The 26,770-nt window shown below is 38.2% G+C and overlaps 3 protein-coding genes across 11 annotated transcripts in view; 2 read left to right on the forward strand and 1 right to left on the reverse strand.

The window, feature by feature from the left end:
* The window catches only part of gnb5a (guanine nucleotide binding protein (G protein), beta 5a), a 7,701-nt gene extending 1,644 nt beyond the window's left edge, over positions 1-6,057 (forward strand). The window contains exons 4-11 of one of the 2 annotated variants that reach the window (XM_042496190.2): positions 1,049-1,125; positions 1,212-1,344; positions 2,205-2,348; positions 2,444-2,535; positions 2,804-2,852; positions 2,941-3,037; positions 4,742-4,908; positions 5,000-6,057. In XM_042496190.2, coding sequence (XP_042352124.1) covers positions 1,049-1,125; positions 1,212-1,344; positions 2,205-2,348; positions 2,444-2,535; positions 2,804-2,852; positions 2,941-3,037; positions 4,742-4,908; positions 5,000-5,011 — 771 coding nt within the window. In that variant the 3' untranslated portion in view covers positions 5,012-6,057. Of the gene's footprint in view, positions 1-1,048; positions 1,126-1,211; positions 1,345-2,204; positions 2,349-2,443; positions 2,536-2,803; positions 2,853-2,940; positions 3,038-4,741; positions 4,915-4,999 lie in introns of those variants that run through there. The other variant, XM_088080475.1, reaches the window with a different exon arrangement.
* Positions 6,058-6,603: 546 nt separating this feature from the next.
* On the forward strand, positions 6,604-25,114 carry ap4e1 (adaptor related protein complex 4 subunit epsilon 1). Of its 8 annotated transcripts, XR_015777081.1 has the most exons (25): positions 6,604-6,954; positions 8,532-8,603; positions 8,717-8,840; positions 8,960-9,033; positions 9,110-9,231; positions 9,367-9,526; positions 10,466-10,632; positions 10,729-10,802; positions 10,891-11,013; positions 11,101-11,210; positions 11,301-11,440; positions 12,217-12,329; positions 12,437-12,555; positions 13,463-13,765; positions 15,293-15,404; positions 15,485-15,623; positions 15,718-15,973; positions 17,037-17,573; positions 17,667-17,857; positions 17,939-18,099; positions 19,600-19,837; positions 22,840-22,899; positions 23,361-23,482; positions 24,620-24,851; positions 24,984-25,114. XR_015777081.1 is itself a non-coding variant. In XM_088080476.1 (21 exons), the coding sequence occupies exons 1-21, from the start codon at positions 6,814-6,816 to the stop codon at positions 19,715-19,717; spliced, it is 3,390 nt and encodes a 1,129-aa protein (XP_087936602.1). In that variant the 5' UTR covers positions 6,604-6,813; the 3' UTR covers positions 19,718-21,282. The 8 variants fall into 8 exon arrangements, 2 of the variants coding, with proteins under 2 accessions (XP_087936602.1, XP_042351610.2); XR_015777083.1 differs by lacking the exons at positions 23,361-23,482; positions 24,620-24,851; positions 24,984-25,114 and adding an exon at positions 23,100-23,236 and having other exon boundaries at positions 17,939-18,133; XR_006106304.2 differs by lacking the exons at positions 23,361-23,482; positions 24,620-24,851; positions 24,984-25,114 and adding an exon at positions 23,100-23,236.
* Positions 22,632-26,497, reverse strand: cyp19a1b (cytochrome P450, family 19, subfamily A, polypeptide 1b). Its single transcript, XM_088080486.1, is given in 8 exon segments — positions 22,632-22,883; positions 22,968-23,206; positions 23,300-23,462; positions 23,558-23,672; positions 24,428-24,542; positions 24,649-24,825; positions 24,952-25,350; positions 26,130-26,497. Coding segments are annotated over 8 exon segments (1,605 nt in total). The 5' UTR covers positions 26,275-26,497.
* Positions 26,498-26,770: the final 273 nt, after the last annotated feature.

The following is a 26,770-nucleotide window of genomic DNA, read 5'->3' on the forward strand; positions in this document are numbered from 1 at the left end:
AGCTACTAATAGCTAATCTGAAAGAAGTGTGAAGATGAAAGTTTTCATTTAAAACATTTTGTCTTATAGTGATCATGTTGGTCCACAATCTTCCATAGGTGTTTAACTGGGTTGAGATCTGGTGTAAATGCTGTAGTATTTTATTCCTGTTATTTTCAAAATCAACTTCAAACCATTCAGCAATCCCTTGTGCACAGAATCATCTATATTCAGTGTTTCTCCACTTTCTTATTCAGGTTGTTCCTTTAATTTTTTTACTCTGTCTGTATGTTACAACAAATATTGTTAGTGTGATAGGTAATTTAAAACATGAGAAATCAGCAGAAAGTACAGTTACTGATAATATGTGTAAAGCTTCTCAAATAGGCTTCATTGATAAAATCTGGGATGTTTGTAAATGATTTTTTTATTTTGTTATCTTTGTTTGTTATTTGTTACCATGGATATCCTTTTTATAGAAAAATCATTGGTTCCACTATTCTTATTATCATGTAGAAAATACACAGGAGGAGGCGTGGAGGATGTCAGATACAGATTGGGAATATTTTATTGATCCTCTGAGATATTGCTCTTATATTGTATACAGACATTGAGAGATGAAAGAAAAAAGAAATAGAAATAAGATATGCAAGAATGTGCATTATACTACAATATATAACACAATGTATACCTATGATGTACAAATATGTGAACTGTACTACATGTGTGCTAAACATAAATGCAAGAGTAGAACAGGTAAGAATTAAATAACAAAGTATTATACAGTTGAGGTTTTGCACAGTTAAATTATTTTTGCAAAATAACATAGAAGGCTTCAAATCAGTATTGCACTGTACTGTTTTGCAGTTGAAACAGTAGAGTACTGCACATCGACAGGATATTTACATTGTGCCATGATACAAAAGATACAGTCTTTTTATTTGCTGTCAGTTTTGATTTTGGACAACCTGAGGCTTTCTGTTCTGCTCTAATTATTGATTCTAATGAATCTGATTCATCTCTCTGTCCCGGCGCGGCTCATGCAGCTTTGTCTTTTGATATTTATTAGGAGCACGCTGTGACAATGCCATGCACCTGGGTGATGGCCTGCGCCTACGCCCCCTCTGGCTGTGCTGTAGCTTGTGGGTGAGCATCTTATGAAACGTGGGATGCAAATGTGGTGTGTCATGTGTTTTTGTTTCTGGTTAACTTTGGTTATCGTCTTATCACAGGGGCCTGGATAATAAATGCTCAGTGTATCCTCTGTCTCTGGACAAGAACGAGAACTTGGCTGCAAAGAAGAAATCAGTGGCCATGCACACGAACTACCTGTCTGCCTGCAGCTTCACCAACTCGGATATGCAGGTGAGTGTATCGACCAGATACTCAAAACATCTACCGAAAAGCGACTGAATGTTTACAGAAATACTACTTTTTGTGTTTCACATTTTCCCTTGATTTTACAGTTAACTTTTACAACACATCTTTTTTTAAACAAGTATTTTTATTAGATTTTTTGTACTGCATGGAGTAACAAAAACAGAAAACAAGTAGGGTACATTACAGAACATTCAAAGCAAGGTATCATCTTAATAAAACTGCTAAGACAGGACATCACATTGACTGTTTTTAAGGTTCTAAAATAAATAATCAGGGAATTAAAATGTTATCTATACAATTATTCATGCTCTGGAAGATACAAAAAATAAGAGAAACAGCGATTGAAAAAAATATAATTATGTTGTCATTAAAACATTAAGACAAGTAGACTTATGTAGCCTTCTCCCCTTCTAGAAATTTCATAAAACGCTTCCATATCTTCACAAAGGTGGAATATTTACCCTTAATTATAAATGTATGTTTTTCAAGGGCAATAGAGTGTGACGGACCTGCAGGCCAGGCATGTGAGCTCGGTCTCGTAGGAGATTTCTAGGATTTGACCATGGTGTGTTCTGCTTGTCTTTTACAACACATCTGCTTTTCTATTCATCACCATCTCTCTCTCATTATTAATCAGAAATCACTGCCTTCTATATCCTAGCACAAGGAGCTCCCCCACTTTGTTAATAATTCACAGCAGCCAGTTGCTCCTGGTTTGATGTCCTGGTCACATGATGTTTCGCACAGCAAAGACAATCCATTTATAGCCGTGTGTTAGCCCACATCAACTTTTGCTAGTCTTTGCAGCAGCCGTTACTCCTCCTCATCATCTGCTTGTGTTAAAGATCCTAACGTCCAGCGGGGATGGGACATGTGCATTATGGGATGTCGAGAGTGGGCAGCTGTTGCAGAGTTTCCATGGACATGCTGCAGACGTGCTCTGTCTGGACTTGGCCCCCTCTGAGACTGGAAACACATTTGTTTCAGGGGTGAGGACACCTTTAACTACAGTTTATTACTATTTAAACTTCACAGAATTGTTTCATATATTCCTCTTATTCTGTATTATTCATTATTATTGCAGGGCTGTGATAAGAAGGCCAATGTGTGGGACATGCGGTCAGGACAATGCATTCAGTCCTTTGAAACTCATGAATCAGACATAAATAGTGTGCGGTAAGTGGCTGCCCCCAAATGGCTCTGTCAGTTTTAAAATTTATATATAGAGCCTTTTTGTGTATAATTCAGAGGGGAAAATGCTAATATTTTAGATTGTGTATTTGCATTTCTGCATTAGAACACCTTTTAAATTATTCCGATTTTGTTTATTTATATTGTTTTCTATCTCTTTTTCATACGACCACTGGGAGTTGCCAAAAGTCAGATATTTCAAATCCCAAACAAGAAAAATATTTGTTTATAGCTGTTTCTTTTTGCCTAATAGATACTATCCCAGTGGAGATGCATTTGCATCTGGCTCAGATGATGCAACAGTAAGTAATCAGATATTTACCACGTGAAGTGAAAACAGAAACATATTGAAAATTCTCTTAAATGTTAAAGTGCTGACCTTTGTTACAGTGCCGCCTGTATGACTTAAGGGCAGACAGAGAAGTGGCTATTTATTCCAAAGAGAGCATCATATTCGGGGTCTCCAGTGTTGATTTCTCTCTCAGTGGTAAGAATATAAATTCACAGTATTCGTCCGCTTGTTCAACCAAACAGCAGTTAAAGCTTTAGCTGGTATATAAAAATAGCTATTTATCATATTTGCTGAAACTGTCACTGTATCCACACAGTAGTACAAGTGACAAATAGTCTGAGGATGCCGTGTTGGAAACAGCTAGAGCTTTCTCATTTTACAACTAAACAGTACACTAAATATATTTCTGAAAACATTTGAGCCGAGGAATAGGCAGAGCAATAACAGAATCTTGATTCATATTTGATCTGCGCTGTCTAGTTTGACAGTTTGACTTTAGTTCACAAACAGTGACTGACATGATTGACAGCAGCAACAGAGACTCTTTGGCTCTGATTGTTTGGTTTTTTTTCCAGCTGTGGTAGATTCTAGATAATGTCATTAAAATCATAATGAGGAGGGGCCTGATTTTTTTCACAGACTATTTATCTTAAGCCCTTTCACAACTGTAATAAAACCCCCGCTAACCCCCACCAACATCTGGCTTTTGCATTAACTCTTTGAACACAGAGCGACATCACTTTTCCTGTGCTGCTTTCAGCTACTTTTCACTAGTATTTAACCCTTAAAACCCTGAGCACATTGGTTGGATTTCTTTCAAAAATATGAGACAAAGGCAAATAGTAATATGACATGAAATGTCCAAAATATTGCAAGAAACTGGTAGATTTCTAAAAATATTTTTCAAAAAGCAAGGGAAAATGATTTCTAATTAACATAACTACATATGTAAAATTATTTTACAGAATTGTTGTATTTTTTAGCACATTCTGCAGGTCATTTCCTTGCGTGTGTGTGTGTGTGTGTGTGTGTGTGTGTGTGTGTGTGTGTGTGTGTGTGTGTGTGTGTGTTTCTTTTAAATAATTTACCCAATTTTTTGTTTGTTTCTTTCCCTTTGTTTTTTGTGTGCTAATTTTCAGGTAATTTTCTTGTACTTTTTACTAATTTTTTTCTAACTTTTTGGCCATGTGTTGTTACATTGCTCATCACCCTCTTCCCATGTTTTTGAAAGAAGTCAAGCCAATTTGCTCAGTGTTCAAAGGGTTAATGGAGAAGGTTAAAACTGGCATTCAAATGACTCTGAAATGGTCATGGGTATTTATTAACTGCAACTGTGACCATTTTAGTTCCTTTTGCCAGTGCAATGCAATGACAGGCCGCCACAAAATGCTCACAGTGTCTGACCAAGTAGCACTTGAACAATTGTTCCAAAGTTAGTGGTCACTGAATTTGAAAGTGATACTGAATTAGTAACAGAGATAATAAAATTTAGAAAAGAGGTAACCATTACATTTTCATTGGCCTCCACGCTGCTTTTTACTGTTTACTGTGACATACACCGGTATGTAAAACACACAGAAAGACTGCAGAGCCATGTACACAGCTTCTGCCGGCAATGGGAAAGCAGTCTATCACCTGTTTATATCAGGGTTTCCCAAACGTGCTAATTTTGGTGGGAAAAGGACATTATGTTGTATTGTGTGGCTCTAGCAACTATTTTAGCAAATTTGACAAAAAGATATGTTAATAAAGTTTAGAAACTGCTTTTCTTTGTGTGTTTTGTTTGTACGTGTTTGGAATAAAGATTCACACATTCATTCAGTGACCAATAAGAACTTAAAATTATTAAAACTGTATACAGTTGAAAGCATTTACATTGTGTTTTTGTGTACCTTTCAGGACGGCTACTGTTTGGTGGCTACAACGATTACACCATAAATGTTTGGGATGTTCTCAAAGGAACAAGGGTGTCTATTCTGTTTGGACATGAGAACCGTGTCAGTACACTGCGTGTGTCCCCAGATGGGACAGCCTTCTGCACGGGTTCCTGGGACCACACTCTTCGGGTATGATATGTCTGTTGTTGTTGTCTGATTTTACAGTTTTGCAAGATCTTTCTGGTGACATCCCGTAACATCTGCTGTTTGATTCTCCCAGATCTGGGCTTAAGGATGAAGACACAGAGGACTGAATGGAAGACAGACTTACTGAAGACACAACATTTCTGTTTGCTAGAGTACAATCACAGAAATAGAGAACTCAGTTTTGGTTGTACATAGGGCATATCAATAGCATTGTATATACTCCAGTCTCATGGCCACGGTAGATTTACATATTTCAGAGAATAACGAAACCAAATGGCACGCTTGTATTACAGTATGATTGAGAGAAAATTGCACAGAAGTACTTACAGTTATTACAACTTAAGATGTAAAATGTATATTGCAGAAAATAACATTGGTAGTGACTAGCATCAGTCTAGAATAGAAATTACACAATAAAGTGATGTATTGTATGTGCCCACTTAAAGGACATGTTTATTTGGTTTTTGCACAAAATATAATGGAGGAATGCGGACTGTAGAAGAAAATACAACTGCAGGAGGAGCACTAAGGTTTTAATGAAGGCCTCAGCTTCACTTGGCTCGATTTTCTCATGACACAGATGGAAAAAAGACAGAAGGGAGGATGGAGATTTGTGGCTTCTCTAAGTGAGAAATGTTGAAATGTGAGGATTATTAGATTGGCTTGTAGAACTGAATTGATTTGTATTAGTATGAAGTGTTATGAACCAAAGCGCAAATCTGAAGCTTATGTAAGGTGGAAATAGATTTAATACCCTGTACGCCCAGCAAGCCTTGACAGCAACTCACCTGCCAATATTATTCTAATGTAAAGAAAGCACATATTTACGATAAACCTAAAATACAAGATGTTGGTTTTTCCCATGCTATGATTTTAAAAGATGGTCTACGTCTCATCTGTCTGTTTCCAGCTGTTGAATCCACTTTCTGCTCTATGTGCACATCTGGTCACTGCAGACACCCTGAACGTGTGGTCCCCCACTAGATATCTAAATACTACTATATAAAAACATGTTTAACTCCTAGAATGTACTCCTTTTCATTAAATTGTCCAATGGCTGTAATTTCATATTAACTGTAATTATTTTATTGTAGCTTAGTGTACAGTTATTAAAGAGGCTGTTTATCAAGATCTGAGTTCTGAATATCATTACTTTCTCGTTATTGTTCTTTACCTTATCTTAGGGACTGTTCTTTGTTTGTCAGAGGAGGGGGTGGCTGGGGTGTGATTTTTTTATTATTTTTTTTACCCTCCCCAAAACTACAAATATTTTTCATTTAGCCTTTCTGAGAAACCACCATAAATTAGTTGTTAGACTTTAATCATTTACCCTTTGATGTTTGAAAGTTAAAAGTTAACTAGGAAATCCTGGAGTTGAAAAAAGCCTTGTTTTTTTTTTCACTTTTTTTGAATGAGATGTGTAGAATAAAGTGATTTTGATGAAATATAACTATTTTAAGCTCAGATTTAGCAATGTTTTATTTTTTTATTTATGTAAGCACTCGTCCCAGACAGTAAAATAAATATAAATAAAATAAATAAATAGTATATATATTAGGTTGCATGCCTCTCCCCTAAGCCAAATCCAAAAAAAACATAAGTCCCCAACCGGTAAAGCTAGCGCCCGCTGTTTTGTTCAACGTTTCTAATAAAGTTTTCCAGATAAAAAGGGGAAGTGACGTCATCAACGAGACTCGGTCAGTCTGCTGAATCAAAACAATGGCCGACTGCAAGCTAGCAATTTACCTCTCGTGATCTTTTTAACTGTTCAGTAATTAATTTTCGCTGACTCTCTTTACGAGTCTCTCACTGGGATGGATAAATGATTTCATAAGTGTATCTGTAAAGAGAAAAAACTGCTGCCAAGTCCCGCTTTTCGCCGCCAAAATGAGCGATGTTGTGGAGAAGACCCTGACAGCTCTGCCGAGCCTCCTGTCTTTGGACTCTCAGTCTGGAGCCACTAAACTGTCCACAACCTCAAAACTAGGAAACCTCATCAGAGGGATAACCGAGCTGACGTCCAAACATGTGAGTGTCTCTTTGAAAACTAGAGTTAAGGTGAACGAGCCAGTCGATGATATCCTCTGATGCTAGCTTGCTAAGCTAACTCAAAAAAGGTGTGTTTATGTGTTTGAAGTCACTCACTATGATATGCCACGTTTTCCGTGCGATATTGTGATATGTATAAGAATAAAGTACAAATTATAGACTTTATATATACATCCTCTCGTTCTTGCTATGTTATTATCGCGTGGTAATACAGGTGAAATTTAAGCTAGGTCTATTTTTAAAAACTTGTCCTTGTTGGTGCGTTCATGTGCTTGTGATACACTCAGATATTCGAGGTGCGTAGAGTCAGTTGTCAGTATGATTTACATTTATAAACTGTGTGTGAAAGGTAAATAAGAACACTGTAAAAATGGTTGCCTCTTCAGCTTATTCACTAGTGCCTGGTGCTGTATTATCCCACAGATGCGTGAAGGCACCAATCAGAAATGGTTTACAGCAGGTTTATAGCTATTGTTCAGTGTGATGCTTTACAGTCTACAACTTGATTTTCATTGTGTACTGGCATGGTATATGGCCAACAGTACGATGCAAATTATTTAGTTTATTGAAAGAAAAATAGGTGTAAAAAGATGACATATGTATTTATTGCTTTTTACCAAAGGGTCCGTGCGCAGAGTGCAGGAATCCCTTTGTTATAGCATTAGCATTCCTTTGGGGTTTGCATAGGGTTAAATGCCTAATTTTGCCAAAACTTGATGTCCATGTGTTGCCTTGTAGCTAAACAATTTAAGCTCCTGCCCTCTTTTTAGACCCAGTGCCCTGTGGTGACCGGGGTTCAGGTCTGGTCTGTGACGTAACAGACTGACTATTAAATCTCATCTTCACAAAATGGCAGTTTTATCATTGAACTAATTATGCCATATGTGTTACATGCGACATTCATGGATTAAGTGTATTGCTGGACACAGCTATTTATTTGTTTGTTCTGCTTTTGTTTTGTGAACTCTCCCATCACCCTTTTTGTATCTCATTATGTCTTAATGTCAGTGCCTCCTAGAGGCAAGGAAGTTTTGCATATGAATTTGTTGATGAAAATTGCAAAACCCAATAAACAGATGTAAAAAAAATATACAGTATATCAGGCTTTGCCCAGGATATAATGATAAAGTTTTTCACTGTTGAACCTGTTTTTTCCACAATCCACTTACTTTTATCAAGATGGAGACACATTTTTAAAGTGTAATCTAATAAATATGAGAAAACAGGAGCTGGAAACTAGAACATAAAATTATACCAACAAACAAGAAATAAATAAATTTATCTAAAACCACATCATGAATGGCAGCAGTTGTAGGATAATTTTTTCAAGGTGTTAATATTAATGGCTTAAAAATCACAAAGCAGTACATGAAGATATCCTCTTTTGAGAAATACTACATAGCAACTGCGGGTTAACGTCTGCATCAAAGGTAGGAGAGTTTGAAGTATGTTTTTTTTTTAACCTAACATGACCACTGACAGCAAACATGGCATGTTGAGCAGGCATTATCCCAGTGTTTGATCTAATATTTTGAGGTGTGTTTCCCCTTTTTCAGGAGGAGGAAAAACTTATTCAGCGAGAACTAGCATCTATCAAAGAACAGGTGTCCTCCCCCAATACCTCCATGGTATGATTGTCCTGATTTCCTGATTATGTCTTGTACAAGAAAGCAGATTATTCAGTGCAGTGATGCCTGAAATTATTGTGTTTCCTTCTTCCTTGTGTCATGATGTGATTCAGAGGCAGATGAAGGAGCTCATGGTGAGAGCGATCTATTGTGAAATGCTCGGTTATGAAGCTTCGTTCAGCTATATTCATGCCATCAAACTGGCTCAACAAGGCACTGCTCTGGAGAAAAGAGTCGGTATGTTCTTATCCAATGGCTCTGCAATACTCATTTTGTGTCATGATTTTCAAAGTAGTGATTATTTCTCTTCCTACATCGCTTTGGGTGAAAAATAAGTCTGTGTTTTTGAATTGCAGGTTATCTCGCTGTATCTTTGTTTCTGAACGAAAGTCACGAGCTGCTTCTTCTCCTTGTGAACACTGTATTAAAGGTGGGTGTTATCATTTTTGACAACATTTGTCATCTGGTGTCCGCACAAGGGATGTTGATGTATTTTGTGTTTTCAGGATCTTCAGAGCACAAACCTTATTGAAGTGTGCATGGCTCTAACTGTCGTCAGCCAATTGTTCCCCAAAGACATGATTCCTGCAATCCTTCCTCTGGTTGAGGAGAAACTGAATCACCCAAAGTAAGAAATACTCTTTGACTTTCAAGTCTAATCAGTTACCAGTATGCCTCAGTGTGAATTTCTTCATATGGTAAAGTGGAGCATGATAAATCTGCTTGCATGTTATGATTTATGTTTTTTTCTTCACATTTGCAGAGAAATAATTCGACGGAAAGCAGTCCTGGCACTGTATAAATTCTACCTAATAGCACCAAATCAAGTTCAACACATCCACAACAAGTTTCGTAAAGCTCTGTGTGATAAGGACCCTGGCGTCATGACAGCTTCACTACACATCTACTTACAGATGATCCAGGTAATTTGTTTTCATGGACTCTGGACTTTGTGGCAGGGTTCCTACACAGTTTGGAAAAGTATGGACTTTGATTTTAATAATTTCCAGGCCTGGATATGTATTCAGAAAAGACAAGCAGGCACAGAAAAATATTTGTGACTATTGATCTTATTCTGTTTCCATAAATATGAAATTCAGAATTAAAAAAAAAAAACATAAATTGTCATACAAGAGGTGTTCTTAATGGTGTTTGGAGCAGGTAGCCAGGGTAGGCAAAATATTTACCACTGTGTGAGAGTCGCCAAAAGCAAAGCAAGGCGTATGGTGTGCAACAAAATGTGCACTTCTGCACAGAGCTGCCTCTACACCTCCACCTCACAGCTAGCAAAAGCAAGAATATCTTTGAATTGCACATAAACTAAGCATCACAAATAACCAAATATTAAGCTCATCTGAACATTTTTGAGTTACGCAATGATGTAGTTTTCAGAAAAGTAAACAGACTGTTTTCTCTGCTTAAAAAAATCTTTTTTTGCCTTCATCCTCCTGTCCAAGGACACAGTGAATAAACAAAGGCAGCACAGACACCGTAAAAATTCAAATCATTTTTAGTTTTTACTTAAAAACATGGGGGACAGTAATAACATATCATATATTTAACATGTCATGAGAAAAATATGAGTCTTGGTAGGAATGGTTAGTTTATTTCCTCTTTGGGCAGAGATGTTTGACAGTCAAACTTCCTCCAACTTTCTGCGTAGGAGTGCGGACTGATCGGTCAGAATGGGTAAACGCAAGTTTTCCAAAGGCTGGTTGTTTGTACTTGGATGTCAAATATGGTCTGAAAAATTGACAGAGAAGTCTGGAAAAATATGGAGTGTTGAAATGGAAAATGTGTAGCTGAACTTTGATATCCAGTGGTGACATTCAGTCTCGTCACATATTTTTCTTTTTCTACAGGAGAATCCAGAAGGTTATAAAGACCTGACAGCAAGTTTTGTCACCATACTTAAGCAAGTGGTGGGAGGAAAGCTGCCCATGGATTTTAACTATCACAGTGTCCCCGCTCCGTGGCTGCAGATTCAGCTTCTCAGAATACTGTCCTTACTCGGGAAAAATGACCCGAGGTAATCAATTTTTTGTCCTCTGATGAACTTGATGTAATTGTGCTTTATACTTAACTTATTGTAAGTACATTTTGTGATTCTGTTCTTAATTTGAAGCTCAAGTGAGATCATGTATGAAGTCCTTGATGAGTCTTTACGAAGAGCAGAGATGAATCATAACATCACCTATGGTATTTCAAAGTAGTTTTTTTTGTAAATTTGGTTATTTGATTTAAGTTCTTTCTTCAACTAGTTGTTGAAATCTCTCTTTATTTCCAGCAATATTATACGAGTGTGTAAAATGTATTTACACGATTCATCCCAAATCTGAACTTTTGGAAAAGGCCGCAAAGTGCATCGGCAACTTTGTTCTGTCACCGAAGATTAATCTTAAATATCTTGGTAAGAATCAACTAAAACCTTTGATTTATTTTTCTTTAGATTGAAAATCAAAACTGTGGTAAAGTGTTATATTTATTGTCGCTGTAGGCTTGAAGGCGCTTACCTACGTAGTCCAACAGGATCCTAAACTGGCCCTGCAGCATCAGATGACCATCATAGAGTGCCTCGATCACCCCGACCTCATCATCAAGCGTGAGGTGAGGCAGATACTGGTGAAGTCTGGATTTTGGTGTTGTGACATTGTGGGTTTGCAGCATAATGGTGCTTTTTTCTCTGTTTTCTTGTAGACGCTGGAGTTGCTCTTTCGGATCACCAACGGTCAGAATGTCACGGTCATCGTGGAGAAGATGCTGGAGTTTCTGCGCATCAATAAAGATGACTACACCACCATTGACCTGGTGGGGAAGGTTGCGGAACTGGCAGAAAAATATCCTTTCGAATACTAAATATACATTAATTTACCTCTTCTAGCTAACTGCACCTGGAAAACAGATACAAATATTGAAGAGCCAGCCACATACTGTGTGCTTAGTGAAATTGCTTCACTGGTTTAAGAAGAAAATTATACTTAAACCCCGACCCATTATATTTCATATAAAACTGTCTGATTTTTTAAAATCCAGATCTTGTTACACTGTTTCTGCTGATAAATTACTGTATATGGTATAAACATCATGGTAGTGAAGAAACTTACTGTACCTCTGCAGGTGCCACTGTACAGGCCTTCTAAACCAAGACACATTTTTTCTTTTTTTAATGAAAGTGGAAGCTCACAGTCTTGACATACAAGCCTTTTAGTTCTGACAGTTCGAAGGGTCCCAAACTTTGCTGTCTGTTAAGTTTTATGGGCGTCACTGTACACAATTTTGTGCTTCTCACACATGCACTGTAGTTGTGACAGTTAGTAAAACCTGGTAGAGAGCACGGTTTGCAAAAAAACAATTAAAAGTGGAACATAAAAAACATCTCATGTAGACTTCTACTGGTGTTGTAAGGCCTAAACGATAACTGCTGGATTGTGTTGAAACCTTGTGAGTTGCAGTCTATTTTGGTCAATACTAAAACTACTAGTAAAGTCAAACATTTAAATTAGTTCTGGGTTGAAAAAACAGAAATCGCAAATTTGTATTGCATGCTGTTGTATCATTTATACCTTGTCTCTTCCAATTTATTTTGTTGTTGTTTTTTTCTGAACTGTTATACATATGCACCAGACAATGAATGGTTCATTGAGACCATGAACACAGTGTTTTCAGTGGGTGGAGACATGATGCAGCCTGACATCCCAAACAGTTTCCTTAAACTGCTGTCGGAGGGTGAGATATTATTAAGCTTATTCTATTGTCACCACCCTGCTGCGGTGAGACATTTCAGGTCAGTAACTTGATAATGTTGTAATGCTGATTTCTCTTTAACGTCTCAGGGTTTGACAGTGTGGAGGAGGACAGGAAGTTGAGGCTGTTTGCTGTGGATTCATATGTTTCTCTGCTGCAAGGAGAGCCTGGCAAACTGCCACAGCGCTTCCTCCAAGTCATCAGCTGGGTGAGTGCTGTTTGCACAATGAGCAGTTTGTATGATTCATATGTAATAATAATGAGAGTAAGAAGCAGAAGAAGGAACAGGAATACCATTTGTGGTTTAAAGCATACTTTAAAAATCATTTTACCATTTGCAGGCATAAAAAGAACAGGAGAAGAAAATACAAAATATGCCTCTCTATTTATTTTCTACCCCTATTTTATTTTATTATTTTTATTTATTTAATCAATGCCCCCCCTTATTTATTTTTTCCCACCTATTTATTTGCTTGTTTTTTTTATTCATTATTAATTTATTTATCTTTTTTATTCAGTTTCTTTATTTATCTGTCTACTTATTTATGTATTTCCCTTTTTTCATAATTGAAAGGTCTTCATGTTCATTAGGTTGTGTATTTTGTTTTTTGTATGTTCACATAAACCAATAAAAAGAGAATAACAAAAAAAAGAAAATGCAAAATAAAGAGACAGCTGTGTTTAAAAACATGGCCAGCAGGATCTTAATGTTAATCACATATACATCTTGTAGCCCAAAAACCCTAGATCAGACATGTCAAACTGGTCCACAGGGGGGCCGGTGTGGCTGCAGGTTTTGTTTCCAACCAAGTAGCAGCACACCAGACTTGACCCATTTAATCAACTGATCTCCGTCTTCAGACAGTTGATTGGTCAAACTGTGTGCTCTTGGTTGGTTGGCACAAAAACCTGCAGCCACACCGGCCCCCCTGTGGACCAGTTTGACATGCCTGCCCTAGATGGAGACACATAAGTACATTTGAACAGTAATTATAAAATAATACACAAAATGATAGGAGATAAAACAAAAAGAGTTGTAAACACTAAATTAGATTTTCTAAATCTAATCTTCAAAATGTTACAGACGAGTTTTGCCCCCTGTCTGCCGCACACAGGTCCTCGGTGAATACTCCTATCTGAGGGAGGAACTTGACGCAGCCACAGTCTTGAGGCTGCTGGCCAAACTGTTGGACATGAAGAACACCAGCAGTGAAACCAAATGCTGGGTCCTCATGGCCATGACCAAGCTCTGCGACGGTGCGGCAGGTGTGTCTGTGGCCCAGGAGGTTTCCGAAACATACAGCAGCTCCATGGACACAGGACTGAGACAGAGGGCCCAGGAGCTGCAGCACCTCAGCCAACAACCTGAGCTACGGGCCAGGGTGCTACCTCGAGACACCAGCCTGGAACCTCTGGAGGTAACGCACAAGTTCAGGACCTAAGTTATCATGTACACAACAGTTACATACATGCAGTCGTTGGTAATGAAAATCTTAGATCTTAGGCTCTTTCCAGCAAAGCTAATTTAAGGTACAAAATGAGAATCCAAGGTATTAACTCCTATGGTATATTGTCATTGTAATGTTGTTTACAGTCAACGCTCACGGAAACCTAGTATATTGAAAACAAGACAAATTTTGAAATTGAATTGAATTGTGAAAATGCAATGTATCCCCACTGCTGTGCTTTTGCAACATCAGCATAAGTAAGTAAATAATCAATTAATCCAAGCTTTATTCATATAGCACTTTTCAGAACATGCAAATCTGATGGACTGGGGAAGATTATTTCAGAGGGTCGGGGCTAAAACAGCAAATGCACATGTCGTTCCCCCTTATCTGTCGCAGCTTTCCTGTCTATCACAAGCTGTTCTATAAAAAATAAAGGGAAATGCCCCAAAAATTTATCTTCAAAAAAAAAAAAAAGGACATGTAACTGGGGGTGATGTCATGTAGTTCCTTATATGTTATCAACAGGATCTTGTAGTTTCGTAATCTTTGGAAGACAACATACACCTGATATTTGCAATATTTCTTAACTGAAAGAATAAGTATCAGAGATTGTGATGTTTTTTTTTTTTTTTACAGCTTAGGCAATGTCTGCTGCTCGCTAACTGGAGCAGCTCCGGTCTCTGTCTTTGCTCTCTGTGGCACCGTGCAGCTTTCAGTGTTGGTTAGCTATTACTTGTGGCCTGTAACCAATCACACAATGCTGTTGGCTGGACATTAAGCAAGGGTACAGAATGGTGACTGCATCATAACCAAGGAAATGCATTTCTCAATTATTATCATATCAACTCTTAAATAAAAAAAGCAGTGGTGACAGTGGAACTCATCACTTTGGTAGTGTCACATAACTGTGGTATTGCGGTAATACAGTTATCACTACAGCCCTGCATTTAATTTGACTTTGAATATCCGCTGTTGTTGAAACTTGTCAGAATGTGGTGTGAGAAAAACACAGTGAAATGATTTAGCTCTCGAAACCACAGCAAGTGATATGACGTTTCAGTTCCTCCTCTCTGGCAGAGAAAGTGCTCATTATCTGATTGGTGGAAAACAAAACTTGCATTCACTTGCCATCTATGACACACAGACGATTAGATTAATGACAGTATTTATTGAAATAATGGGTATCATGGTTTCCGTTGTAACCATAGCAGCTGTTTAAGCATGTCTGGAGTAGTCTGATGGGTTTGGTTCACCACAGAACCCCATTCAGAGTCAGATGGAAGTAGAGAACAACAATAATAATACAAATATATGCTTTATGATCATGCATTCTTTTCCTGCAATTTTATAGTTTTTTTTTGGGTGGGCAAAACAAAGTGTAAAAATCATACGTATTATATCAGTGCTATTTGCAAGCACAGACATATTGCATCTTAAGTCCTGCAGGGAAAGGAAATGTTTAAACTTGCAGTTGCTGTTGATGTTTGTTCCTAGGTGGATTCCTCTCTGTCATTTCTGGATGGATTTGTATCGGAGGCGTTGGCTGCTGGCGCTGCTCCATACAAGCCTCCCCATCAACGGCAGGAGGAACTCGCTCAGGCAAAAGGTAAAAGGATTGAGTTTTAGATTGTGTCAGATTTGGCACTGCCTTGTTTTGGTTTGTTCTAACTGTGTTGTCTGCCTCAGCGTTGAGCTTGGAGCCATACGGCCTGTCCCTGCCCATCAGCATGTCCTCCTGCAGCATTGCCGACAGACAGTCCCCTACTCTGTTGTCTGTAAGCTCGGGCCTGTCAGGGGATAGCACTGACCTCTCAAACAAAGGAGGGTACGCAGACACACAGACACTTATGCTCAGTGAATTAAAATAGCTCACACACACTGGTTTGAAGGCATACTCTGACTTGTGATATTTGTTTCAGTTCTACGACTCTGAAACTGGATGGTGTGAAGAGAGTGTGGGGGAGGGAGGGCTACCTGGCACAAAAGGAACCTCTGGAGGAGTCTGCCCATGTCGAGGTTCCCAGTCCTCTTCGGTCACCGGACCAGCAGGGAGAGGCTGAGAGTGCACACAGCCAGACTCCCACTCCGGTACCGACCCCTGAGCCCGAACAGGAGAAACAGCAGCTGGCCTCTTCGCTGTTTGTTGGCCTCGGCTCCCAAAGCTCTGTGTGTCTGGTGAGCTTTTTAATTTCTCTATTTCTGTTTGAAGGGGTGATGCACAGTCTGAAGGTGTGATAAATTTCTCTGGTATTAATATTCCAATAAGAAATTAAATTAAGATTTAATCACCTTCTTTTGGCGGCTGGAAAACATTTACTGTAAAGCAGATGGGGACATTTGATATGTATTAATCTGGTGAGTTAGTTGTGAACACTCTCTACACTGATTTTGTACAACAGGCGGCACACAACTAAAGCTGCGATTAGCAGTCAACTAACAGTTAGATTTATTATTGATTGATTTTCCAATAATTTTCTCAATTAATAAATCGTTTTGTCCAAAAATGACAAAAAATTGTAAAAAATCTTCTCAGGCAGAGCTTGAGGTGATGTCTTCAGATTTCTTGTTGTGCCCAATCAGCAGTCCAAACTCTAAAGATGTAAAAGTTATTTTCATGAAAACAAAAAGCACCAAATCCTCACATTTAAAACAAACTAGAACCATAAAATATTTAACAATTTGGTTTGATAATGACTTAAATAACAATAATTTATCAAAATAGCCAGCAAGTTATGTTTCTATTGATCAGCTCTAGTTGTTTCATACGGACACAGCATCTACTGGCTCTGTAAATTTTATGCACTCTGATGTGATATTGAAGCCCTTTGCAATGTTTTTTTTCTGAAAATCAAAAAAATCAAAAAAGGCCTTTACACACCAGTAGAAATCACACAAAAATGAAAAATGTGAAATACTCGCCAATTTGCGATAATTGCAAAAGCTCAGCCATTGTTATGACATTGTGATGTGGTATCTGTTGATGCCTTTATGTGAAGTGCCAAAGAAAAATCAACCTAATTTTGAAATAAATTGCATTTAGTTTTCATCAAGTAATATTTGTGTTCTGTGAGACAGTACTCAAAAAAAACCCCAAAAGCACACACAGTTAAAAATATATATTGACATGCAAATTGACACAAGCACAAATAAATGCCTCCAGTGTGTAAAGGCTTTTACTATGATAAAACAGAAAGATACATCATGCATCATTACAAATGCATCTTATACAACCTTTCAGATGGGAAAATCTGATCCGACACCGCAGCGATTCAGAAGAAAAGCCAAAAGTCCGAGCTCGTCTTCAGGTGCCAGTGAGCAAATATCCAACTCCCCCGTCTCTGCTTCGAGCACAGTGGACAACCTTCTGTGTAACAACCTCATGGACTCCGGCGTCACCTCAGAGCTGGCCGTTTCTTCACCTGAACAGACGTCCCAACTCTCTCAGGACCTCACTGCTGCTAATGGCACCTGTGATGTCGAATTAACTGACAGTGACATAAAGGGAAGTAGCCCCTCTCTCATTAAGGATAACAGTGCTGATGCACCTCCACATGAAGATGAACCTAAAGACTTTTGTCTCAGCTCTCATCTTCCTGCAGAGCTCTCTGGACTCTCACACTCAGAAATCACGCCTCTGTGCTCCAGCCAAAGCCTGGATGTCTCAGCCTGTCATGTGCAGAGAGATGATTCTTTAGCGCTGGTTACTTTTATTTACAACTCCTCTGACTCTGACATTCAACAGATACTCCTAGAACTTGACTCAGATGAAGCTGAGGTACATCAGTTATTGAACAATGAATGATTAGCAATTCCTCCTCCTTATTAGTCTTTCATATAAAATTGTATTTTCTTGTCCTGTTGGTTTCAGGTGTCCTGTGTGTGTGACAGTGTGGTGCAGGAGGTGAGAAGCCACAGTGTAGCAGTGTGTCAGTATTCCCTGACTGTGAAGAGGCCTTCAGTTCATGTTGAAGTGGTTGGGATGGTATCTTACCAGTTTCCCGTTGGGACGCCTCAGTCCATGCAGTTCTCATACAAACTGCCTCTAACCAGCTTCATCAGGTAAAATGTTTCCTTATTTTTTCACAAGTGTGGCCGTGAAGAGACAATTGACTGCTTACAGTAATGTCGTGTTTCCTTCAGACCTTTGACCGTGTCCACAGAGCAGTACGGGACAATGTGGCTGGACTTCTCTCACGATACAAAGCAGAACCTGACGCTGATAAGTGACGGCCAAGAACCTCTTGCAGCCACTCTGAATGTGCTAAAGAAGAAACTGCATCTTCATGTGGTGGAAATCATCGGTGAACAAACGTTTAGTTATGCAGGGTTTGCATGGTCATTAAATTCCTTAAAAGTTCTGATATGAAAAAAACAGCTTTTTCAGTCTGGAAATGTTCTTGAGTTAAAAGAATATTTTGGAAAAATTTTGGTTATTTGATTAAAATCTGTTTACAAAAATCCTAATACATGCTTAAAGTTACGCAAAAATACGTTTCACTTAAAACTGGGTTGACATTCCTTTTTTGCTGCGTTCAGATGCCTTTCACAGGTATTTTAAAACCTTGAACCTTGAACAAACTGATTTGATGATTTCAAAAACATGGTGAGAAAAGGCAATGAACAACTTAGCAAGAAATGTCCTGCAAATTGCAAGAAATTTGTAGATTTAGAAATTTTTTTTTTTAAAGTTAAGGAAAAATGTTTAGTGAACCATATATCATAATTATATATATAAAATTAACAAAATGATTCTACATTTTAAGCATTTTTTTCAGGTCACTTTCTTGTGTGTGTTTTTGTTTCTTAGGTTTTTTTTTCTGCAAATTTTCAGGTAATTTCGTTGAACCAATTTCTTGCTAATTTTTAGGTCATTTCTTCTTAAGTTGCTCATTGCCTTCTTCCCATGCTTTTAAAAGAAATCAAGCCAATTTGCACAGGTTTAAAAGGATTAAAAATCTTTGAAATGTTCTGCACCATTGAAATGTCCCTAATGTCATGTGATACACATACAACAGGAAACAAACTAGAAAATGCTTAAAAGCTGTTGTGTAGTGAGTTAACAGGCTTTTAAACTGAGATTTTAGGCTCATGAATATTCAGAGTCAGTGGTGTACATCTCTTAATAATGCTGATGACAGGTACTAATGATGGAAAGCTAATGTTAGCTTGAATGGGAGACGGCTGCAGTACATTCATACAGCAGAGCAGCATCAGACCATTGGCTCCAACTAAATCTCACCAGTAGACCAAACATTTGCCATTATCAGGTAGATTACTAAGAGACAACACTTGGTGCAACGATACCTGGCTTAATCAAATATGCATAGTATTAGATCGAATCACCAGGTATTCTGATGTTGACGTCTGACAGCTGATTTGCAGTATCCCGCTAGTGTTTTGGGTTTCTGTATTATGTATTGTTTTTTATCGGAAGACAGATTTGAAAAAGGCACATGAAAAATATGGACTTAGTGTGTAACAGCCTTTAGTCCTTTAAAATCTGTAACAAATCTGTAAGTTTGACAGGCACTTTTTGGATAATTTATTTCAACTAAAGGTGTACTTACTCACATCTTTCAGAACTTTTTAATTTTTTTATTTTGTCAACTACTGTTGCCAAAATCTAAATGAACCACCAAGTCATTAGTATTTTTACTATCCTTTTACTGCATCTAAAATTGACATAATGCACATGTGAAAGGTGCACTCTTTGACCAATAGGTTGATATGTGTTAAATACAGCATACACTTCTCATGCATTTCACACTAATAATAAGTAAACTTTATTATTTTCCCCACAGGTATGGAGGGTATTGTAGCCTGCTGCCTGCTCCAGGATCAGCCGTGTCTGATGCACTGTCGCCTGCATGCAGGAACGCTGGCCGTATGGCTGCGCTCTCCGGTCCCCGACCTGCCTGACTGCCTGATGTACCACTGTCAGAGAGCTTTACAGGAGCACTGAGCCTCCGACTGCAACTCCTGCACTGACACCACTGAGCAACATGACCACCTGACCCTCAACCACTGCAGAGGAAGAAGGTACACAGAGCAGTAGTGCAACACATCATCCTCATCTTTATTCCACAGTGTTTACAGTTAGTTTATCTCTGCCAAGAATGTTTCATCTTGGGGTTTTTTTTTTTGGTCCACTAATCATTTATTTTCAACATATAAATTAATGGAATAATTCAGAACTGTTTGAAAGGCTTGGCTGGTAAAAACCTCAGGGTTAAAAGATTGTGGTTTTAAACTCCTGTTGGTGTTTGATGTTTCAGAATAACAATAATGTCTTAAGATGATGACTTGAAAACTTAAGTGGTTGTAACATCGTTCATGGGATGAGTCAATGCAAAGTATGATATTCTCATTATGAAGGGAAAATCATACATTTCTACTGTTACTTTTTTGCCCCAGATCTGTATGCTAAATGTCAAGAGAGATCATGTCCGACTTTATAATTTTTGAAATTATTTTTTAACAAGAGATCACATTTTCTACATTAGCCGATTGTTACAGTGCGGCCCATTTTGATTTTAATCAGATATAATGGTAACTATTTGGTTATGTCATCAACACTGACTAAAGCAATACTGACAGAAATTGACAAAATGACACTAAGTCTTGCATTGGATTGGTTTATATTAGCTATTCATTTTTTTTGTTTTTTTAGAAGCAAAGGGATGATATTGATATCTTAGTGGGGTACCAAATTAATTGTTCATTATTCTAGTAAGGAAACAAACAAAACAAAGAGAATTTAAAATGCTCTTGAAGAAATCTTCAGAGAGTTGCGTCTCAAGAGGAACCTGCTCTTCTTCGCTGAAGTTTGAACACAGAAAAAAATTGTTTACATCCCTATTTGTGTTTAGGATTACATCATGCCGACACTAACCTCCGACTGCAGCAGTTACTTGTATTTTTTACATCTACAATGAGAGTATTTTGTCTTAAAAATAGCGCTCTGGGATGCCATGTGAGTGTTTCAGTGTCCCCTCATGTTTTGCAGACGCTGCCTTCTGTGTGATCTGATTATCTATGCAGTTATGTTTCTGTCAGTTTGGGTGAGAGGTGGATTTTAGCGGTCTTTGATTATTATATTTTTGTATCAATGCAGTATTAAAAACATATTTATTGGATTTATATTCTTACTGAATAGATTTTATATTAATTTCTCTGAAAGGAAAAAAATCATCCATGAACTGTTTGATCGTGCGGTGCCAGATTCGACCTGTCTCAGCCTGTTTTATTAATTCAGCCTGAAGGGAAAGTTCACCTTTGTGTGTTTTTTTTGTTACCTGATTTTTAAACACAGCGTCAAACTAACCATGTGTCTAAACTTCAACTTAACCTCAACGCCTTATCTCTTAATGCCAAGGTGGCATGTTTGATTTGTGCCTGTGGTACAGAGAAAAATCATTGTTTCTTAGAGTGCCTGTCACTACATTCTGCTAAGTTATGAATAAATTAAAAAACATGTAAATTAACTTGATTTTGAATTCAATGATTCATGAAATAGATGCTTTGAAACAGATGTGTAGGACATTAAATGAAGGACATTATTACAGTAAAGAAAATATTTTCTGCCATGCATTTTTGTTATTTTCTTCCTGTGATACTTGCTACATGGAATAAATATTTCTAATATTTATTCAAGGGAGCATTTTTTATACTATGCAGGATTGTCTGTTACTATTTTTAAACATGCTCACCAGTGAAAAGCTGACCCCAGATTTACTCTAGTTTGGCGTCTCGCTTCACAGACGCACAATAAATAAGAAGAAAATGAACATAGGACAGAAAAACATCGCCACACACTTTTAGTGGTCTGTGACCCAGTAGAAGTATGATGTGTGATTGCGATGATTGAGAAGGATGATTTCTGTAGGACTCTATACATATTTTTTTAGGAAAATTCTGTGTCGTGCACCTTAACATACCAATGCATTTACACCTAATATTTCAAAGTTCTGTGTATGTTAAAATTCTAATATGACATTTGCATCCAACACTACTCATTATACCATACTTCAACACTGATATTTAACTTCGATGTTGTTTAATACAGTTAACCCTATAGTGCTGAAGGAAATACAAACTGTGTGTAAAATATTTATGTGAGATGAAAACACTCTTTGTTTGACATTATCAATCTGGGATTAACATGTACAAAATCCAAAGTAGCTGTAGCTGCTTGCCTCAGTCCACGTCATAAACAAAAACAAGTTGGCATGTAAATTAAAAAAAACAAACTTTTTTTTGCCAAAGTAATTATTTTGTGACCACTGAAGACAGAAAATACCAAAATCTATATCCATATTTACCCTTTTTTTTGTGTACTGCATCCCATAGACAAAAAAGTCTTGCTTGCATTGCTCTGTGTCGCCTAGAACCTTCGTTTACATTCGCTGAAGGTCAGTAATGTCAAAGAAGACAAAACATTAGAAAAATAGTAAAAAACAATATAGAACTAATAGAACCCAGAGTTGGTGGGTTTTTTGCAGACTTGACATTATCATGTCAACCCTCGTGATAAAAACATCACAAAAGTTTGTTATATTGCACTCAGGGGTGGGTTATGAGAATCAGTAGAAACCTGTATTTTTAAATGAATTGTTTGCATTTTGTGTTCAGTTCATTTTTTTAGTAAATGAATGTTGGAAATATATTTTTTAATTCAACAAGCAAGTTGTTATGTTTTATACTGAGAGCAGCAGAAAGTACACTTTAATATCTGTTAATTTATCACAAGCCTGCAGCGGGGATTTTTCCTGTACCAATTACAAACTTCCAAATATGCAATACTTAGTTTCCACTCAGATGTGTCCCCTGTGTCTCAGTGTTGATTGTGTTAAAGTTGTGTTGTTCGAGGGATGAAGCGCATGGCCAGGCTTGGCTCGTCCTCCACAGGTTGTTGCGACAGGTTGTTGGTCTGCCTGATGCTGTCGAGGGTGCAGCCTCGGCGAGGACACACGCTGTAACGAGACAACAGAGTGACCAGGATGGCCTTCATCATCACCATGGCGATGTGTTTGCCCACGCAGGAACGAGGCCCGCAGCCGAAGGGCTGGAAGAAACGACTGGGCACCTGCCAACCAGAGAAGGTAAAAACTGAGCTGTTCTTTGTGTTTTCAAGAGCCACATAATGTTCCACAATGTTTAGCTGACTTACTGTTTTGTCAAAGTTCGTCAGACTGAACTCTTTGGGTTTGGGGAAGAATTCAGTCTTGTGCATGAGACCAACGTTGAGAATAATGTTAGTGCCTTTTGTGATTTTAATGCCTTCGATGTTGTCGTCTTCCAGAGCTTTTCTCATTGTGAAATCAACCACAGGATGAAACCTCAGAGACTCGTTGATGAAGCTCTCCAGCACTTTCAAGCTTTCATAATCAATGTTTTCACCTTTTTTACCTGGAAATGAAAATGCAGCATTCACAGATTGAAGAAATAGTTTTAAGCTGTCACAGAATGAATTTCAGATTAATAAAGCACAAATGCACCCACTCAACACACTGTGTATCTCCTCCACTATCCTCAGCTCCACATCTGGGTTTTGTTTCAGCAGCATCAGCATGAAGAAGAGGCTGATGGAGAGTGTGTCTGGTGCTGCGATCACCATCTCCAGCACGCACTGCCGGACGTTGTCTGCCGAAAGCTCTCCGACGTTCTGTTCAAAGCAAAATGAAGGTAAGCAGCAAACACATGGCATCATCATGATGGTAACTCTGACTCTGGTGGTATAGATTTATCAAAAAATCCAACCTGAGCCAAGATCAGGTCTGTTGCAAAGTCACGATCATCATCCAGTTTCTCAGACGTATTTATGATTTTTCTTTTCATTTCCAGAAGGACCTCCATTGTTTCCTGCATCTCTTGGCTGTTGGCATACAATGAAACACAAAAATTAAAGGGAAACTTTTGTATTTTTCAACCTGTATCCCATTTTTCCATTTGTTTTGTCCAAGTTACTAATGGAGACAACCATTTTTGACACTGGAGGGCTGCAGTTCAAAATACGCTGCAGTGTCATCACTCGGGGCAACTGTGCACCATCAGTATAGGGTTGCTGACAGGCTCAGATTGTTATTAGAATAAGGACCCTACAGAGAAATGACATGTTTTACTTTACCTTTTTATGTCTTACTGCGTGTAACCAGGTCTAGTTAAAGACATGCCTTGTCCTGAATTGAGGGCTTTTCCATATTGTTAAAATCAGCTAAATATTCAGCCATGACATTGAAAATCTTTTTTTGCTAAAACTAAGCAACGTTCTCTGTTCCTTATCACAGCAAACTCTTCAGGCATCAGTCTCTCAAGCTCTTACTAACATTTCCACCGTTGTCCTCCTACAACAAGTACAACAAACACTTTTGGTGGACGTGCATTAATGGTGCATAGTTTCCCCAAAGGATTGCATTGTAGCCTGTTTCGTGGCTGTCAGCTGCAGCCTTCCTGCTCAATACTGAGCCAATTTCAAGATTTATTTTATTTTGCCATTAGTCACATGTTGTTAAGACACAAAAGCATGGGTAAACAGATTCCGAGTTGAAAAATACTGAAGTTTCTCTTAAGCTAAACTGAAACTTCACAAGCCAAATGTTAAGTTACTGCAATGTGTGACGAAGGTCTTACGCTGCTCTCTCGTGCTTGTTGTATAGCCATCCAATCTTGAAGAACATATCTGGCTTTATTAGAACAGTTTGCCAGGTCTCAAAGTAGCGGTGGATTTTCGTCAGCAAGTCATTTACTGAGTTATGAGCAACAAAAACAAAGTCAGGAGCTTCAGTGTAAGAATTAGAAATATTTTTCACTGTTTGAGTGTAGAATTTGCAGATGATTAACGTGCAGCTGACCGTTGAGCGGCACCCTGAGGAAAAGCTTGTTGGAGATGTCCACCACTATAGCTCTCAGCAGATTGAGAGCATCCACGTGCCTGGAGGGGTCGGTCATCTCCTGCAGGCGGTCCAGGTGTTTGGCTGTGGAGCTCGCACAGATTCCCACCGTCCTCTGGAGGCTGGGGCCTGTCAGAGCTGCAAAACAGCCGTTAAACAGTACAGTAAGTCAAATACAGTGAAGCAGTGATCCAGTTATTCTGCAGGGTTTAGAAAAGAAAGAAAATGGGCCGCAACATGGCATTACAATACAAAATTACTCACCTTTCATAAAATATGTCCTCACTTTTCTCCAGAGCAGGATATCACTGTTGAAAATGATCCCCCTGCTTTCCATCCCAATACACTCCAGCCCTTTTTTGCTCCCGAATCTGGCTATGTAGTTGGCGCTCTTCAGAACATGATACACTGCTGAAGACCTGCAAAGGTATCCAGGCTTTGACTTACTACAGATTCATGGGCTCAATTGTGAATGTAAAGACTTTTTTAAAAAAAAAATTCAGAAGACTTGCTTGCTCAGAATGATTGTCTCCTCTCCATTAATCCAGACCCGCACAATGCTGCCATATTTGTTGTTATAGTAGTTGCATGCCGTTCCTATCCCAGTCCAGATGAATCTGCAGTAGGAGAGGATCGGACCCAGACCTGCCAAGAAGGAAGGACCTGGCAGAAAGAAACAGGTAATGATTAAAAAAACACAAAAGATCTCAGGCTGGACTTTCTTTGTGGAAATTGTCATGGTATTTCAGGAATAATGTGATGCAAAAACATTTACTTTAGCTACATTCCCTCTCAATTTTATGAAAAAACTACAGTCACAATAGGTGCAAAACACTTTAAAGAAACTCTTAAATACAGATATTTCTCTACCATGTTACTTCTGTTTGCACCATCAGTCACTTGTACACAAGCTGTCTGCATTGCTATAAAAACTTTAAAATTCAATTGTATAAATATTACGCATGAAAAAGTCTTACAACCTTAAGGTCTTAATTGCCATAAACATTTGATCTAGTTTCTTTTCTGTCAAAATGAGTCAAATGCTTCTGCACGAAAGTCCATATTTCTTACCTTCTTTAAACTACCACTTAAACTATTTTTTTTTAACTTTATGCCTGCATATCACTGTTGGCTCACTATAATAACTATATATCTACATGAAACACATCTCTGTATGGGACCACACTTACAGTTTACAGTTTACTATTTACAGTAACTGGAGTGCTTGAGTAAGAAAAAGATCAAGAATCAGACTTAAAATTGGTTAAAAATTTATCTTAAAAAGGTCTTTAAAATATAATATATAAATAATATATAATTTATTATTTATGAAATAATATATTTATTTACATATAATATAAATATAAATGTCTTACACCTGTAGACACCCCTGCTTGAACATGTGGCTCGATTAATAGGTCACAGACGCTCTAGTCTCTCACCGGGTATCTGTGACTGCTTTGTTTGGTTCCAGGCGATGAGGAGCAGCAGCAGCAGCAGTAAAATCAGAACGGCAGTGACTTCAGACACTGTGTCACCCACCATGGAGATGACGGTGAGTTTGTCCAGCGGCAGCATCTCCTTCATAAATCCAGACAGATACAAACACCTGAGCAGGTTTACTGTGTCCTCTGTCTGACCTGCACTCTTAAAGCTTCTGTCCTTTTTAACCCGCACACAAACTAATCATTACCCATTTGTTAAAACACAACAGAGGAACTTTGATCTGTGGACAGCCTTCCTTTCCAACCCTCTTAAATCTCTTGTGCAACACTGGCACAAATTAAAACCAAAATACGCCCACATGAAGCTTTATGGTGAACTGTTTGTTACAGAGACAGCCATCTAATATGTCAGTTTCAAGGGATGGTTAAAAAAAAAAAGCATCTTACCTGTAGCTGTAGAGACTGACTGACTGTCTGAGTGTGTCCGTTCTGGTGCACAGGTCAGATCTCTCACCTTTTCTTACTTGTTTTGCCTGCGAGCCCTGCACACCCTTTGGTCCTGGTGAACTAGCTCTACCAGGCAAACCTAACAGGCAAAAGCACTGTGACTGTAACAAATTCAGCTTAATTTAAAGGGA

The sequence above is a fragment of the Plectropomus leopardus genome, chromosome 7 (genome assembly GCF_026936395.1).
Source record: "Plectropomus leopardus strain MGB_pleo_1.0 chromosome 7, ASM2693639v1, whole genome shotgun sequence".
NCBI classification, from domain to species: domain Eukaryota; kingdom Metazoa; phylum Chordata; class Actinopteri; order Perciformes; family Serranidae; genus Plectropomus; species Plectropomus leopardus.

Bases quoted from the DNA above. Each gene is read 5' to 3' on its own strand.
- ap4e1 (XM_042495676.2), top strand. From the start codon at position 6,814: ATGAGCGATGTTGTGGAGAAGACCCTGACAGCTCTGCCGAGCCTCCTG. The intron at 8,604-8,716 runs GTATGATTGTCC...GATGTGATTCAG, and splicing joins CCTCCCCCAATACCTCCATG to AGGCAGATGAAGGAGCTCAT. The intron at 12,556-13,462 runs GTGAGTGCTGTT...TGCCGCACACAG, and splicing joins TCCTCCAAGTCATCAGCTGG to GTCCTCGGTGAATACTCCTA.